The following is a 17,715-nucleotide window of genomic DNA, read 5'->3' as shown; positions in this document are numbered from 1 at the left end:
CTTTGTGAAAATCCAAGTACTTCCGTACTGAAGCAGAAGATGGGCAGAATCAGCTGGCTTTGTTTCTCAGCTGGCTTATTTTGTAGTGGTTTTAGTCTTAACTGTTTTAACCAGAATACAACCAAGTTCTCTACGCCAAACCCAAGTTTGGGTATTGATCCCAAACTAATACTCGATAAGACGTGTTTTACACATACAGCAAAACAGTCTTCCAATTCCTGCTGGGAATTCTAATACTCTTGAGCTATTCTTTCCCTAGTTTTGAGTATCTGGAGTCCTGCCAGTTCAGAAATTATAAAATATCAAATTATCCACTACAGGAGGAATCTGTAACAGCCTTTCTCATTGAGTTGTTGATGGTTCAGAGATTTATTCAAGGGAAGCGGTGAGCAACTTTATTGAAGTATTTGGAAAGTTAAGTGCTTTAGATTGGAATTACCTCCCGAGAAGTACAGTTTTATGGTGAATTGAGAACACTGAAGGAACACTGAAGACAGTCAGTCTGGCTCAACCTGCATGTTGTAATTTTGCACTTTTCAACAAGTGCATTAACTCAGGTATTTTCACATCGCTTCGCAGGCGTTTGGCCAAGATCAAGTGGCAGATCACGCCCAAACGATGGGTTGCAATGCCTTTTCTTGTTAGCTTTAATATTATATGTCTCTCTTGTGGAGACCATGAATTGGCTTCAATTTGAATTGTTTTTTGGAGCAAACATTGGCTTTGTAACTTTAAGAATGGGATTTGAAAAAATGTAAATTAAAATGTTTTAAAAACTCGTGATTTCACAAAAAAGGTGACAACATTCTTTTCAGAAAGATGAATACAGGCTTAAGGATCCTTATCTTCGCAAACTGATTGCGGCACTGGTTGCGTTGCAAATTCAACAACTGTCTGACAAGACAACTGAGGTTCTCGGCCAAATAAATTAATCAGTATCAATAAATGGAGTAATCAGAGTACAGACAGCTGTGCATTGGAATTTCAATTATTCTTTAGTTAAATTATATGGTCAGCTGTTTTTGCAATGCAAACCAGTGACAATTGAGAGAACATTAAAAAATTCACTTACGGTTTTTGAATTTCGTAAGCTTTCAGACGTCCCATCTCTCCAGTATAGACTTTATTCATGTTCATGTCGTTATGCACCACAAGCTCATATTGACGGATGCTGCAAAGCAGTAAGCACAATGTTACTTGCAAACAGCCTGTATGCTTGGTGCAAGATAAACTAATCTTGGCTATCAAGTCATTAAGGGAGGCGCTGCAAGCTTCCACAGTGGAAACGATAGTGACAAACAACCTGACCAGGAACGCAGCTAATGGCCTGGGACTTTTTTTTTAAAATTTAGGACACTTAACATTAATCATAACTACACAATTCTTGCATTATGCATAATCAAATGTCAGAGTTTGGTGTCTATGCAATCTAACAGGAGTTGGTGTGATTTGCACATACCACTGATAAAATCCAACAACTATCATTAAAAGGTTAATAGTCTGATAGTCAATATTCTATTTAAGTAAACTGATCATATTGGTTCACGTGAATTGATTTGGATGCAAAATTCTTTCCCTGTGCTGATTGAGATCAGTTTAATATTATGCGCTACTGTTCTGCAGTTTCAAAGTGATTGAACAATTGAAGAAATTACCCGGTCTAATGTAACATTACCAACCTCATTCATAAAAGCGGCACTCACCTGGAATCATCGCCAGTGGCTTCCACGCCAAAGTGCTCACATACTGCTGGCCAGAACTGCTCCCGCCACATGATGAAATCCTCCTCCAGGCTAATGGGTATAAAAACATCTCAGATTTAATTGAACTGCAAACTCCCATCACTGACCATGGATTATGATTTCAGGCTTGCATTGAATCATGACATGGTGGGCAGGATTCTCCAGTCCCCCAGCAGCATGTCTCGGTGGCAGTATTCTCTATTTCCGCCACTTGGTCAATGGAATTTCCCATTGAAGCCACTCCACACCATCGGGAAACATGCAGGCAGGGATGTGCTGCCGGCAGGTGCAGAGAATCCGAACAGGCAGAACATTCTGGCCGGTTGTATTCTAAACAAATGCCACACTCCATATCGTGTCAGCTATCTATAACAGTGAAGGGGCACTGTTCAAATCTAACCACAGCCTGAGCACCAGGCCACAGAAATGGAACTGGTTGCCGCTCTGGAATTACATTCCTTCTATTGTCAGGATAATACCTAGTTTGTACTGGTTCGTGGGCAGAAGATGCATCCCTTAAAAGGGAGGTGGTGGGAAGGTGGGTGTGAGAAGCATGCCCCTGGTTAAAAAAGTTGAAAAAAAAATAAAGTGAATGACTTTAGCCTCCTCAAAGCCAACTATAGATTCTATAATCCAGAAGTAGGCACCTTTTTATTCATTTGCAGACATTCATAAACCACAAAAATGATCAATTCTCCAATTCAAGTGACCTGTGTGCTGGATTAAATACAGCCTCGCACCATGGTGACAGTTTCTTTGAAGAGGTGAAATGACAATATCAGAGCCCAGCTTCCATAGGCTAATGCAACCAAAATATTTGCTCATAATTAATTGGCATAAAATTAAAAATCTTTTGAAATAGTCAAATCTTTATAACCTCAAAGCACCAGAGGATAAGTCCTTAACAATTACACAGTATTGGTAATACCATTTCTTTCTCACTTCAGCATACATTTAATTGTATGGAATCAAAGCAACACCTAAAAACTACATGACAACAGTGACTACACCCAAAGCTTTGGGTCCTGACTGCTGTAACTTGTGTTCCAGAATTAGCCAGGCCCCCAGTCAAACCGTTTCAGTGCAGCTACAACATTGGCATCCACCAGATAATGTGAACGGTTTTCCAGGTATGTCTTATCCACAAAAAGCAGGCATGCCTTATCCACAAAAAGCAAGGTAAATCCAATCTGGAAATTTCAGCCCCATAAGTCTACTCTCAATCGTCAGCAAGTAACGAAAGGTGTCATTGGCAGTGTTATCTAGTGGCATTTACTCACCTTCTGAACAATGCTCAGTTTGTGTTCGGTCAGGGCAACTTGTTTCCGGGCTTCATTAGACTTAATGAAAATTGTAATTCAGCTATTTTGTCCGCGAGATGACGGGAGAGCAACTTCCCCTCTATATGTAGACCGAGAGATGAAGTGAGATCAGCTTGCTCTCGATATCAAGGCACCACTTGATTGAGAGTACAGTAAGAAGTCTTACAACACCAGGTTAAAGTCCAACAGGTTTGATTCAAACACGAGCTTTCGGAGCGCAGCTCCTTCCTCAGCTGCGCTCCGAAAGATAGTGTTTGAATTAAACCTGTTGGACTTTAACCTGGTGTTGTAAGACTTCTTACTGTGCTCACCCCAGTCCAATGCCGGCATCTCCACATCTTTTTTTTTATAAATGTTTTTATTCAGTTTTCATATTTTATATTGAACAAATTACAAATTGTTAGGAGAGAGAAAAAAAAACAAACACGCAAAAATTAACATACATATTTACAGGTAAGCATCTTCGTAGTAGTAACTGCGCCCCCCCCCCCCCCCCTCAACATGTTTATTTAGTTTGGTTTTGGGCCTTAGCTAGCCATCGAACCCCCGTACCGAACCTGTAGCCCCCCCCCTCCCGCTACCTTCCCCCGACTATTCTTCCTCTTGTACATTGGCCACAAATAGGTCCCGGAACAGTTGCATGAATGGCTCCCACGTTCTGTGGAAGCCGTCGTCCGACCCTCGGATGGCAAATTTGATTTTCTCCATTTGGAGAGATTCCGAGAGGTCGGACAGCCAGTCCGCAGCTCTGGGCGGTGCTGCTGACCGCCAGCCAAACAGGATTCTACGGCGGGCGATCAGGGAGGCAAAGGCAAGGGCGTCCGCCCTCCTCCCCAGGAATAGATCTGGCTGTTCTGAAACCCCGAAGACCGCCACTATCGGGCATGGCTCCACCCTCACTCCCACCACTTTGGACATAACCTCGAAGAAGGCTGTCCAGTACTCCACGAGTCTGGGGCAAGACCAGAACATGTGGGCGTGGTTGGCCGGGCCTCTTTGGCACCGTTCACATCTGTCTTCCACCTCCGGGAAGAACCTACTCATACGGGTTCTTGTTAAGTGGGCTCTATGTACCACTTTTAGTTGCGTCAGGCTGAGCCTTGCGCACGTGGAGGTGGAGTTGACCCTATGCAGTGCTTCGCTCCAGAGTCCCCACCCTATCTCCATCCCCAGGTCGTCCTCCCATTTCCTTCTTGTTGCGGCCAGTACGGTGTCGTCCCTATCTACCAGTCGGTCATACATGTCACTACAGTTCCCTTTCTCCAGGATACTTGCGTCCAGTAGGTCTTCCAGTAGTGTCTGTCGTGGCGGTTGTGGGTACGTCCTTGTCTCCTTTCGTAGGAAGTTTTTGAGCTGCAGGTACCGTAGCTCGTTCCCCCCAGCTAGCTGAAATTTCTCTGTCAGTTCGTCCAGTGTTGCGATCCTGTCGTCCGTGTATAGGTCCCTGACTGTCAGTGTCCCCCCGTCCTGCCTCCACCTTTTGAAGGTGGCGTCAGTCAGTGCTGGCGCGAACCTATGGTTGTTGCAGATGGGAGCCCTGTTCGACATTTTGGTCAGGCCAAGTTGCTGCCGCAGTTGGTTCCAGGATTGGAGGGTGGCTGTCACCACTGGGCTGCTGGAGTGTTTTTTGGGTGGGGATGGGAGTGCTGCCGTGGCGAGGGCCCGGAGGGAGGTTCCCATGCAGGAGGCCTCCTCCGCACGCACCCACTCAGCTTCTGGCTCCTGGATCCATCCCCTTACTCGCTCGGCTGTTGCTGCCCAGTGGTAGAATTGTAGATTCGGGAGGGCTAGCCCTCCCCTGGTTTTTGTTTTTTGTAAGACCTTCTTTGGGATCCTAGCATTTTTACCCCCCCATACGAACGCCATGATGAGTTTGTCCAGCGCTTTGAAAAAGGCCTTGGGGATGTAGATCGGAATGGATCTAAACAGGAAGAGGAACCTGGGCAGTACGTTCATTTTGATCGTCTGAACTCTCCCCGCGAGGGAGAGCGGGAGTGTGTTCCATCTTTGCAGGTCCTTTTTAACTTCCTCCGTCAGGCTGGTGAGGTTCCATTTGTGGATCCCTTTCCAGTCATGGGCTATTTGGATCCCCAGGTAGCGGAATTTATGTCGGGCTTGTTTGAACGGCAGCCCCTTTAGTGCTGCCCCCCCCCCCCCCCCCCCCTTGCGGGTGTACTGGGAAGATCTCACTTTTGCTCATGTTGAGTTTGTAGCCCGAGAAGGCTCCAAACTCTTTCAGGAGCGCGATGATTCCGTCCATGCTGCTTTGTGGGTCCGAGATATAGAGGAGCAGATCATCCGCATAGAGTGAGACTCTGTGCTCTCTACCTCCCCTTCGGATCCCCCTCCAATTTTTTGCTGCCCTGAGCGCGATTGCTGGCGGTTCAATTGCTAGTGCGAACAGCAGCGGGGACAGTGGGCATCCTTGTCTGGTGCCCCTGTGTGGCTGGAAGTATTGGGAGTTGGTATTGTTGGTCTGTACACTCGCCATGGGAGCGTTGTACAGGAGCTTTACCCAAGCGGTGAACCCTGTTCCAAGCCCGAACCGCTCCAGTACCTCTATGAGGTATTTCGCATCTCCACATCTTGATTGAGAGTGACATCAAGAAACATTGAAATCAATGGTAATCGGGGAAAGCTCTCCGCTAGATGGAGTCATACCTAGCACAAAGGAAGATGGTTGTTGGGGGTCAATCATCTCAGCCCCAGGACATCAGAGTAGTTCTGTAGGCCCAACCATCTTCAGTCACTTCGTCAATAACATCCCCTTAAGGTCAGAAGCAAGGATGCTCGCTGATGATTGCAGTGGTCAATGACATCTGTCATGAAGTGGTTCATACTCAGATGCAGCAAGATTTGCACAACATTCAGATATCAGCTGGTAAGTAACATTCACGTCACACTAATGCAAGGCAATGACCATTTCCAACAAGAGAGAATTATTGCCCCCTGACGTTCAATGGCATTACAATTGGGGGCGGGGGGTAGCAATTTGCCAAGGCGCCTCCGGCAGCCCCGTCCAAACCTGAAACGTCTACCGCCTCGAAAGACAAGGGCAACAGAAACAATGAAACAGCACCATCTCCAACCTCTCCTCCAAACTGCACACGGTCGTGACTTGGCCGTTCCTTCATTGTCACTGGGTCATAATCCTGGAACACTACCTAATAGCACTGTTGGGGTGTACCTGCACCACATGGACTGTGGCAGTTGAATAAGGTAGCTCACCACTTGCCAGCAATGTTCACACCCATTCATTGAAAAATCAATCTCAGAATTCAGAAATGAACTGTTAAACTGCAGCCAATCCCTATTCTTATCTATTTACCATCCTAATTCAGTTTTCCAGCCAAACTTCACATGGTAATCTTAAAAAATGTAATAATTTACATTTGATATCAACAGAAACATCCCCCAAAACTACCAACAGCTTGGATTTCTAACATCTTTAATGCAATAAGAACATTTCAAAACACTACCCTGGAACTTCGTAAAACAAATATGACAGAATCACACAAGGAGCTCATAGGGCAGTTGACCAAAACCCAACCAAAGAGGCAGATTATAAGGAATACCACAAAAGAGGTAGAGTTAGAGAGATTTAGGAGTCATCTCCAACTTGAATCCTATGCAACTGAGCACAGCTCTCAATGGTGAAAGAATATATTTGGGGTTGCTCAAGACGACTGGAATTAGAGGAGCACAGATATTGTGAGTCAGAGTTATGGGACTGAAGGAGATTGCAGAGATAGAAAGAGATGCCATGGAGGATTTGAAGATGAGTTTTAATTAATAATCTTTATTGTCACAAGTAGGCTTACATTAACACTGCAATGAAGTTACTGTGAAAATCCCCGGGTCGCCACATTCCGCTGCCTGTTCGGGTACAGAGGGAGAATTCAGAATGTCCAAATTACCTAACAGCACGTCTTTCGGGACTTGTGGGAGGAAACTGGAGCACCCGGAGGAAACCCACGCTGTCACGGTGAGAATGTGCAGACTCCGCAGTGACCCAACCCAGGAATTGAACCTGGGACCCTGATGCTGAGAAGCAACAGTGCTAACCACTGTGCTACCGTGCGCTTAAAATGGAGGTGCTTAACCAGGAGCCACGTAGATCAACCTGCACACACGGGTAATGGGTGAATAGCATTTAGTATCAGTTAGCACACGAGGAGCAGGGTTTTGGATGACCAGGTTTACAGAATGTTGCTGGCCGAGAGGGCGGTGGAATTGTCTGAAGGTAACAAAGGTATAGATGAGGGTTACAGCAGCAATGAGCTGAGACAGGTCAGGGTTATGGTGAAGATAGGCAGTCTGAGTGGTGGCATGAACCCATGCTCAGTAATTCATCTTGGAGTCAAATATGACATTGGATTTACAAGCAGTCTGGTTCAGATTCAGACAGTTGCCAGACAGACGGACATTTCTGCTGGCCAGGGAGAAAAGTCTGTGGTGGGGACTGAAGGCAATGGTTTCAGTCTTCCCAATACACAGTTGGAGAACATTTCTGTTGGTCCAGCATGGGATGTTGAACAGGTCATGTGACCATAGACACAATGAAGAGTTGAGCGAGTTGATGATGAGGTAGAGCGGGAAATTGTCAGTGCGCAAGGAAACTGATGTGCTTCCGATGATGTAACCGAGAAGTAGCACATATATGAGTAATAGGTGGGGACAAAGGAGTGATCCTTGGAGGGGTGCGGGCACCAATGTGGGAGTCACTGAGTTGATAGATAAAAATGGAAAAATTAAACCAGGTGAATGGAGTTCCATCCAGCTCAATGACGTTTGAATGGCATTGGAAGAGGATGGAGAGATCAACTACATCAAAGTCAGCAGAGAGGTAGAGAAAGTGGGTGGCACAGTGGCTAGCACTGATGCCCCACAGTGCCAGGGACCCGGGTTCAATTCTGACCTTGGGTCACAGTTCTGTGGAGTTTGCACTTGCACGTTCTCGGTGTCTGGCTTCCTCCCACAGTTCCAAGATGTGCAGTTTAGGTGGATTTGCTATGCTAAATTGTCCTCAAGTGTTCAAAGGTTAGGTTGGGGTTACAGGAATAGGGCAATGATTGGTCCTGTGTAGGGAGGTCTTGAGAATGGTCGGTGCAGACTTGATGGGCCGAATAGCCTCTTTCCGCGCTGTAGGGATTCTATGAAAACAAGACATATTTATATAGTGCCTTGTATGACCATACGACACGTCAAGGTGGCTTTCTGTTGCTTCACAGCGCCAGGGATCCGGGTTCGATTCCCAGATTGGGTTACTGTCTGTGCAGAGTCTGCACGTTCTCCCAGTGTCTGTGTGGGTTTCCTCCGGGTGCTCTGGTTTCCTCCCACAAGTCCTGAAAGACGTTCTTGTTAGGGGAATTAGACATTCGGAATGCTCCCTCAGTGTACCGGAGTGTGGTGACGAGGGGATTTTCACAGTAACGTCACTGCAGTGTTAATGTAAGCCTACTTGTGACACTAGTAAAGATTATAGTGTACAGCAAATTGAGGACTTCTGAATTGTATTCACTGTTGTAATGTAGGAAACTCTATAGTTAATTTGCACATTGAAAGCTCCCACAAACAACGATGCGATAAACATCAGGATTGTTTTGGTGATGTTGATTTGAGGGATAAATATTGGCCAGAAACTGGGGATAACTCTGTTCTTCCTTGTAATAATGTCATGCGATCTTTGACATCTACCTGTGGAGGCATATGGGGCATCTGCTTAACATTTTGTCCAAGAAACAGCACTCCTTTGATACTGCACCAGGGCATCAGCCTAAAGAGAATATGGTTGCCTTTGCCACAGTCACTTGGACATCAATTGCACATTTGAGGAGGGCTGTTTCGGTATTGTTGCACAGGTGGAAATTTAATTGAAGGTACCCAAGCATGGAAGTCCAGAAAGACGGCAGAGATTTGGGAAGTAACAACACAATCAAGAATTCTGAAGAGAAAAGGGAAGTCAGTAGCTTGCAAGGTTGGAGATATCATACATAATCTCATGAAATCGGAAAGGTCCAAGCAATACAATAGATGGCTAATATCTCACGTATCTAACGTATCTCATAATTTGTGGCAGAACTTGGTAGCAGTGGATAGCACTGCTGCCTCTCAGCGCCAGGGACCTGGGTTTGATTCTGGCCTTGGGTGACTGTCTGTGCAGAGTTTGCACCCCCCCCCCCCCCCAAGTCTGCATGGGTTTCCTCTGGGCTCTCCCCTTTCCTCTCACAGTCCAAAGATGCGCAAGTTAGGTGGATTGACCATGCTAAATTGCCCCTTAGTGCTCAAAGGCTAGGAGGGATTACTGGGATAGTGTGGTGGAAGTGGGCCTAGGTGGGATGCCCTTTCGATGTGCTGAATGGCCTCCTTCTGCACTGTAGGAATTCTATAGTTCTAAAACTGCCAACACCATTTTGAGAAGCACATTAAACAAAGGAACACAGAGTGTTAAACGTGTAATCCTATGGCAATCATATCCTGACCTTTGTCTTTAAAAGGACTTGAGGATTACCGTATGTTCGAAGGTGGCTCTGGAGCTTTTTCCAGTGACTGGTCAAAGTTCAATAAAGGCTTACTAGCCATGAGAAAGGGAAGTTTTATTACTGTATCATCATCAAGGACTTTGCCTTTTTTTATTTGAGATAGTACCGACTTCCATTATTTTTGGATAAACCATTGGAAAGAGAAAGTTAATAAAAATAATAATAATAATCTTTATTATCACAAGTAGGCTTACATTAACACTGCAATGAAGTTACTGTGAAAAGCCCCTAGTCGCCACATTCCAGTGCCTGTTCGAGGACACAGAGGGAGAATTTAGAGTATCTAATTCACCCAACAGCAAATCTTTCGGGACTTGGAGATCGGAGTGCCCGGAGGAAACCCACGCAGACACGGGGAGAACGTGCGGACTTCGCACAGACAGTGACCCAAGCTGGGAATCGAACCCGGGACACTGGCGCTATGAAGCAACAGTGCTAACCACTGTGCTAGTGTGCCGCCTAATGACGTTGCAGTTGCCCCTCTGTAATAACAGAAAACGCTGGGTTGTCCCCTCAAGTATATGTGCAACTTCTGTTTAGTATCAACATTAGAGGTGCAACTTGTATGCTCAAAAGAACGTTTGGCTGCCCTCGATTATAAATGCTCTTGTTGCCATCTCCAAGGTACGGCGATTAAGCTTGGCACTTCAGATATCAGCAGTTAGCCTTCGCTCTCAGCATTTTGCCACTGGTTCACTGAACGTAATGAACCAAAGCATTAACTGAGAAAGCATCAGCACCTTACTCCGAAATGGAAGCTCTGATGTCCAGTCACTGCATGCTTTACATTTTAAACTGCAAGACAAGCCTGGCACTTAAAGAAAAACGGCAATGATTATTTTTTAACATTCGTAACACTGAACTAGCACTCAATCTGGCATTATTTTCAGTAGCTGTAATTTAAAACAACCTTTAATCTTTACATCACAGCTAGGCAACCTTGAAGGCTAGAACATTTTCTACCAGTACCATGTTTATAGAAACTTGACCGAGAAAAGCACTTACTTGCCATCATCATCTCCCAGTCCAAGTTCAAAGATCCTTTCTGCTCCTAGCTGCTCCAGTCTCTTGTTTACACACTTTCCCATTGCATTAAAATGTTCATAAGTTTTATTTCCAAGCCCAAAGACCTAGAAGAAATAAAATTCTGAATTATTTTATCAGATTTTGCACAACCTCTTTTTGTTTTGGGGTGAGTCAGGTGCAGAGTTTACACATTTTGAACCAATGCGGAGGACGTTTGACCTCCACAAAAAGTATTCAATGGGTTTCTGTAACCCTGGGTTATTGGTTACAATCAAAATACAATTGAAAATTCAGACCACGGCAGCTGGTTAGTTTAACCCTCAGTCAATCTGTAAAAGGTTAATTTTTGTACCCCTCTCCTTGTTTCATAGAATTTTTCATAGAATTTACAGTACAGAAGGTGGCCATTCGGCCTATCGAGTCTGCACCGGCTCTTGGAAAGAGCACCCTACCCAAGGTCAACACACTTCCACCCTATCCCCATAACCCAGTAACCCCACCCAACACTAAGGTCAATGTTGGACACTAAGGGCAATTTTTCATGGCCATTCCACCTAACCTGCACATCTTTGGACTGTGGGAGGAAACCGGAGCACCCGGAGGAAACCCACGCACACACAGGGAGGATGTGCAGACTCCGCACAGACAGTGACCCAAGCCGGAATCGAACCTGGGACCCTGGAACTGTGAAGCAATTGTGCTATCCACAATGCTACCGTGCTGCCCATTTTCAGATTATATCATTTCATCCGTGGCCACCCTCTCATCAACGTATCAGTAGAAGTGTTGCTTGAAGTACTCTGCACATCCTTTCCCTCTTCTGCATATAGCCCAGCGCCCAGCTAAAGTAGTAGAACGCAGGAAACCAAACTATGACCGGGGCCTGGTCCTGGATATTAATACCATGGCGAGCAGATTGGGGATAACATTTTAAAATGGAGAACACTAACTGCGGTGCAAGTTTTCGGTCTTCATTAACATATTAAATCGGTCTCCAATAGTGAAACTGGGAGCTCGCTTCTAATTTAACAGTTGACGGCTTTGCTTCCCAGGGCTCAGGAAAGCTGGCATCACAAGAGAAGCGGAGCTATTTTCTCCACACGGTAAGTGTCCTTTACAGCACTCTGTTGAGTAGTACTACCCTACCTCATAGAAGCCTTAGGTCTGTCGATTGTGGCCTCTCTCTCACCCTTGCTATGATAACTGGCCTATCATCCCCAATCGCCCTCCCACTCTCTCCACCCTGATCTGAACACACCCTCGCTCTGTCCTGATTGCCAGGGACAGTTTCCAAGGGTCCTGGCAAGAGGCCAGCTGCTGAGCAGGTAAAGGAATAATAATGAAAATTTGGCTGGTAAATTTGACAAGAACATCACGCTCCCAGCCTTGGTGGCTCAATGTATTTGGCAAGGTGCCACATCAAAGGGTTATTGCGGAAAATAAAAGCTCATTGGCATGGATAGAAGATTGGTAGCTAACAAGAAACAAGTGGGTAGCCATAAATTAGTCTTTTTCTTGTTAGCAAGATGCAATGCAACGTGTTACAGGTATTAGTGCTCGCTCGGGCCTCACTTTTAACAATGAATGTAAATGACTTGGATAATGGGATGAAAGGTATGTTGCTAAATTTGCTGCTGATACAAAGATAGGTGGGAAAGGCGTGAAGAGGGCATAAAGAGATTACACGAGGACATAGATAGGTTAATTGGTAAATGAAGCAGAACATGGGAAAATGTGAGGTTGCTCATTTTGGCAGGATGAATAAGAAAGTGCATTATTCAAATGCAGAGCTTTGAGGTGCAGGGGGATCAGGTTGCCCTTGCGCACAAATCACCAAAAGGCTAGTATACAGGTACAGCAAGTAATTAGGAAAGGTAATAGAAAGTTATTGTTTATTGCAAGGGGAATTAAGTATATAAAAGTAGGGAAGTTATGCTTCAGTTGTGCAGGACACTGGTGAGACCACATCTAGAGTGCTGGGTAGAGCATTGGTCTCTTTACTGAAGGACGGATGCAAATGTGCGAGGAGTTTAGAGAAGGTTTTTTTTTTTAGATTAGAATTAGAACAGTACAGCACAGAACAGGCCCTTCGGCCCTCAATGTTGTGCCGAGCAATGATCACCCTACTCAAGCCCACGTATCCACCCTATATCAGTAACCCAACAACCCCCATTAACATTATTTTTTTTTTTTTTTTAGGACACTAAGGGCAATTTAGCCTGGCCAATCCACCTAACCCACACATCTTTGGACTGTGGGAGGAAACCGGAGCACCCGGAGGAAACCCACGCACACACGGGGAGGACGTGCAGACTCCGCACAGACAGTGACCCAGCCGGGAATCGAACCTGGGACCCTGGAGCTGTGAAGCATTGATGCTAACCACCATGCTACCGTGCTGCCCCCGTGCTGTTTATGCGACCAATACCAGGAATGGACAGCTTGTTGTAGGAGGAAAGACCAACATGCTAGGCTTGCATCCACTGGAGTTTAGAAGAACAAGCCACAACTTGATTGAAATATCCTGAGGAGTATTGACATGACAGATGCCCCCCCGCCAGGACAATTACCTGCCCTTGATCTTTTCATTGAGAACTGTCGACGGGACATTGGCCGTCTTAATCTTTCTGCCCACCTCACCCATTCCAACCTCTCTCCTTCCGAACTTTCTGCTCTTCACTCCATCAGGTCTAACCCCGACTTTGCCATCAAACCTGCCGACAAAGTGGGTGCTGTTGTCGTCTGGCGCCCTGACCTCTGCCTCGCAGAGAGTGAGCGCCAACTCTCAGATACTTCCTCTTACCTTCCCCTTCCCCTGGACCATGACCAGATCACTGAACATCAAGCCATTATCTCCAACACCGTTAACGACCTCATTTTCTCCGGATGCCTTCCCCCTACGGCTTCCAACCTCAGTCTCCCAACCCCGGACAGCCTGCTTTTACCTACTTCCCAAAATCCCCAAAAAGGACTGTCCCGGCATGCGTCAGCATGCTCTTGCCCCACTGAACATATTTCCTCTTATCTTGACTTCACCCTCACTCCTCTGGTCCATTCCCTCCCCACCTACATCCAGGAATCCTCTGGTGCACTGCATCATATTGACAGCTTCCAGTTCGCGGGTCCTAACCGCATTCTATTCACCATGGATGTGCAATCCCTCTACACCTCCATCCCACACCAGGATGGCCTGAGGGCTCTTCGCTTCTTTCTCGAAAAGAGGCCCGGACAATTCCCATCCACCACCACTCTCCTCCGCCTGGCTGAACTTGTTCAATCAACAACTTCTCCTTTAACTCATCTCACTTTCTCCAAATCAAGGGTGTAGCAATGGGTACCCGCATAGGTCCTAGCTAAGCTTGTCATTTTATGGGGTATGTGGAATATTCCTTGTTCCAGGCCTATCCGGGCCCCCTCCTTCAACTCCTTTACCAATACATTGATGACTATTTTGGTGCATCAAGCTGTCGCTTGGATCTGGAAAAATTCATCAACTTTGCTTCCAGTTTCCACTCTCCATCACTGTCACCAGGACAATCTCAGACACTTCCCTTCCTTTCCTTGATCTTTCTGTCTCCATTTCTGGCAATAGACTATCCACTAATATCCACTACAAGCCCATTGACTCCCACAGCTATCTGGACCATATCACTTCGCACTCTACACCCTGTAAGGACTCCATCCCTTTCTCTCAACTCCTTCGCCTCCGTCGCATTTGTTCTGATGATGCCACTTTTCAAAATGGTGCTTCAAAAATGTGTTCCTTCTTTCTCAACCGTGATTTCCCACCTACAGTTGTGGACAGGGCCTTCAACAGTGTGCTGTCCATCTCCCACACCACTACCCTCGCCCCCTCCACTCCCTCCCAGAACAAGGATAGAGTCTCCCTCGTTCTCATATCACATCCCACCAGCCTCCGTATGCAAAGCATAATCTTCCGCCATTTTCGCTAACTCCAGCGTGATGCCACCACCAAGCACATCTTCCCTTCACTCCCTGTGTCAGCATTCTGCAGAGACTGTTTCCTCCGAGACATTTTTTCCCCCACAGAATTTACAGTGCAGAAGGAGGCCATTCGGCCCATCGAGTCTGCACCGGCTCCTAGAAAGAGCACCCTACCCAAGGTCAACACCTCCGCCCTATCTCCATAACCCAGTAACCCAACCCAACACTAAGGGCAATTTTGAACACTAAGGGCAATTTATCATGGCCAATCCACCTAACCTGCACATCTTTGGACTGTGGGAGGAAACCGGAACACCCGGAGGAAACCCACGCACACACGGGGAGGATGTGCAGACTCCGCACAGACAGTGACCCAAGCCGGAATCGAACCTGGGACCCTGGAGCTGTGAAGCAATTGTGCTTTTGAGACAATCTAGTCCACGCCTCCACCATACCCAGTACCTCTCCCATCACCCATGGCACCTTCCCATGCAATCGCAGAAGGTGTAACACCTGCCCCTTTACCTCTTCCATAACATCTCAGGCCCAAAACACTCATTCCAGATTAAGCAGCGTTTCACTTGTATCTCTTCCAATTTGGTCTATTGCATTCGCTGCTTCCAATGTGGTCTCCTCTATATCGGTGAGACCAAACGCAGACTGGGTGATCGCTTTGCTGAGCATCTTCGGTCTGTGCACATTCAGGACCCTGACCTTCCTGTTGCTTGCCATTTTAACAAAAGATCCTGCTCCTATACCCACATGTCTGTTCTTGGCCTGCTGCAATGTTCCAGTGAAGCTCAATGCAAACTGGAGGAACAACATCTCATCTTCCGGCCTGAACATCGAATTCAACAACTTCAGATGATCAGCTCTACCCCACCTCGACCCATTTGTTTCCATTTCATTTTAACTGTCTTTTACCATTTCTTTCTTAATATATATTTAATTCCTCCCCTCCCCCCCAATCTTATCCATCTTTCCTTCACCTTTCTCCTCTTTGCTTCCCCCTTCCCCTCACCCCACATCTACAGTTTATCCTCTGATGTTTGTTCCCCTGCTGTTTGACCTTTCACATCTTTTGTCCTCTCTGGGGACTGCCATTAACACTCTTTCCCCTTGGTTTCTGTGGCTATTAGCTCCCAGTTTCCCTGGGTTTCTGTGGCTATGACTCATCTTTCATTCTCATTCCACAGTATAAATATTTCCCACTTTGTCTGTCTGTTAGCTTTGACAAAGAGTCATCGGACTCAAAACATTAGCTCTTTTCTCTCCCTACAGATGCTGCCAGACCTGCTGAGATTTTCCAGCATTTTCTCTTTCGTTGACATGGTAGATGTGGGGAGGAGGTTTCCTCTTGTAGGAGATACCATCTTTGAAACTCTCTTCCTTGAGAGAAGGTCAAAGCCGAGTCTTTGGATGTTTTCAAGGCAGAGGTAGATGGATTCTTGATAAACAAGATGGTGAAAGGTTATCAGGGACAGTTGGAGGTTGCAGACAGAGCAGCAATTATCTTATCGAATGGCTGAGCAGGATCGAAGGGCCAAGCAGCCTACTCCTGCATGTATGCTCTTATGTATCTGGATTTTGTCTGAATTCCTCTGTACCCGCCTCACCTCTCCATAAATACTGGCGCCTAGGACTCTACTGGTATCAGTCCTGATCTTGGAAAGTACGATTGGAACAAAGGAATTACTACAAGTAGAAAGACCAAAGTCCACCTGGTTCACCTTCCATTACTCTGGCAACTGGTAATCAGCAATTCTTGATGATAGTTATTCAAAACAATGAATCTTTACAACAGATTCTGTTCCTCATCCCCAACCCTGAACATGCAACATCCACCACATGTCATGGCTGAAAATCCCATTGTGTTCCAAGCTGCTTTTATGAAGTCTATTTCTTAGAACTATAGAAACCCCAGGAAACCAAATCATTACTATGTACATTAAGTTGGTTTATAATGCATTATTTTTCAAGTTATTTTCTATACTCGCAATGAACATTTTAAAGATTCGGGATGTGACCTACAGGACCATGTCATGCCAGAAAAGCAGTGCAGTGCAAAGTGACCTCAAGATGCTGGGTGATCCCTCTTCTGGGGTCTACCCAGCTCACCAGGCCTTGCGAGATCTTGTTTTTAATATAAATTTGGAGTACCCAATTCTTTTTCCAATTAAAGGGCAATGTCACCTATCCTGCACATCGTTTTGGGCTGCGGGGGGTGAGACTCACACAGACATGGGGAGAATGTGCAAACTCCACATGGACAGTGACCCAGGGCTGGGATCAAACCCTGGTCCTCCGTGCTGTGAGGCAGCAGTGCTAACCACTTCGCCACCATGCTGCCCCAAAGACTCGCGAGATCTAACAATATGTTTGATCTATTTTCAAAGCCCTTATCCACCGAACAAAATTACTTTTGAGCGTTTCAAACTCCATGTTTGTTTGACCAAATTCTTTCCTTAAATTTCTCAACCTTTGTCTGTAAGCATCAGGCACTAGTTCATATGCACCCAAGATGGATTTTTTCACCTCCTCATACGTTCCAGATATCTCCTCTGATCGTGATGCAAACAGTTCACTAGCCCTACCTACCAGCTTTGAATCAGTAATACCCACATGTCCTGTGGCCATTTCATTTGTTTAGCCACCTTCTCAAATTAAATGAAAAAGGCTTCTACCTCCTTCTCATCAAACCTTGGCAATGCATGGACATATTTAAATAGATCCCCACCAAGCCTTTGACTATGACGCTCTTTCTCTTTATCCTCATCATTATCCTCAAACTGTACGTTTCCCTTTACCTCCGCCAATTTTAACTGACTGTCATGTTTCATGGCCATTTTCTGAAATTCAAACTCTCTCGTTTTCCCTTTCCTCTCTCTTTCGCTTTCCTCTCTTTTTTTGTTGTTCTGCTATTCTTTCTTTTTTCCTCATTTCGTATTTAAACTGCTTTAATTCTTTTTCATGTTCCTGTTGTTTAATCTGTAACTGAATTTTTGCCATTTCTAATGAGTCAGACTGTATCTCCGCCAATTTTAAATGCTCAGCTAACGCCGTAAAAGTACCTCTTCTTTTCATGTGCCGTAACTGCAATGTTTTTGCAAATCTAAAAGCCTTTTTTTAGTCTCTGTT

At 45.7% G+C, this 17,715-nt stretch overlaps 1 protein-coding gene across 2 annotated transcripts in view; it reads right to left on the bottom strand.

Moving 5' to 3' along the window:
- The window catches only part of LOC119974657 (NADPH--cytochrome P450 reductase-like), a 111,877-nt gene that overhangs the window by 27,248 nt on the left and 66,914 nt on the right, over window positions 1–17,715 (bottom strand). For both annotated transcript variants that reach the window (XM_038813731.1, XM_038813732.1), the window contains 3 exons: window positions 10,612–10,736; window positions 1,704–1,793; window positions 1,073–1,171 (listed from right to left, as the gene is read on the bottom strand). In XM_038813731.1, coding sequence (XP_038669659.1) covers window positions 1,073–1,171; window positions 1,704–1,793; window positions 10,612–10,736 — 314 coding nt within the window. The remainder of the gene's footprint in view (window positions 1–1,072; window positions 1,172–1,703; window positions 1,794–10,611; window positions 10,737–17,715) is intronic.

The sequence above is a fragment of the Scyliorhinus canicula genome, chromosome 12, assembly GCF_902713615.1.
Source record: "Scyliorhinus canicula chromosome 12, sScyCan1.1, whole genome shotgun sequence".
NCBI classification, from domain to species: Eukaryota; Metazoa; Chordata; class Chondrichthyes; order Carcharhiniformes; family Scyliorhinidae; genus Scyliorhinus; species Scyliorhinus canicula.
This window is presented reverse-complemented; position numbering and strand designations above follow the sequence as displayed.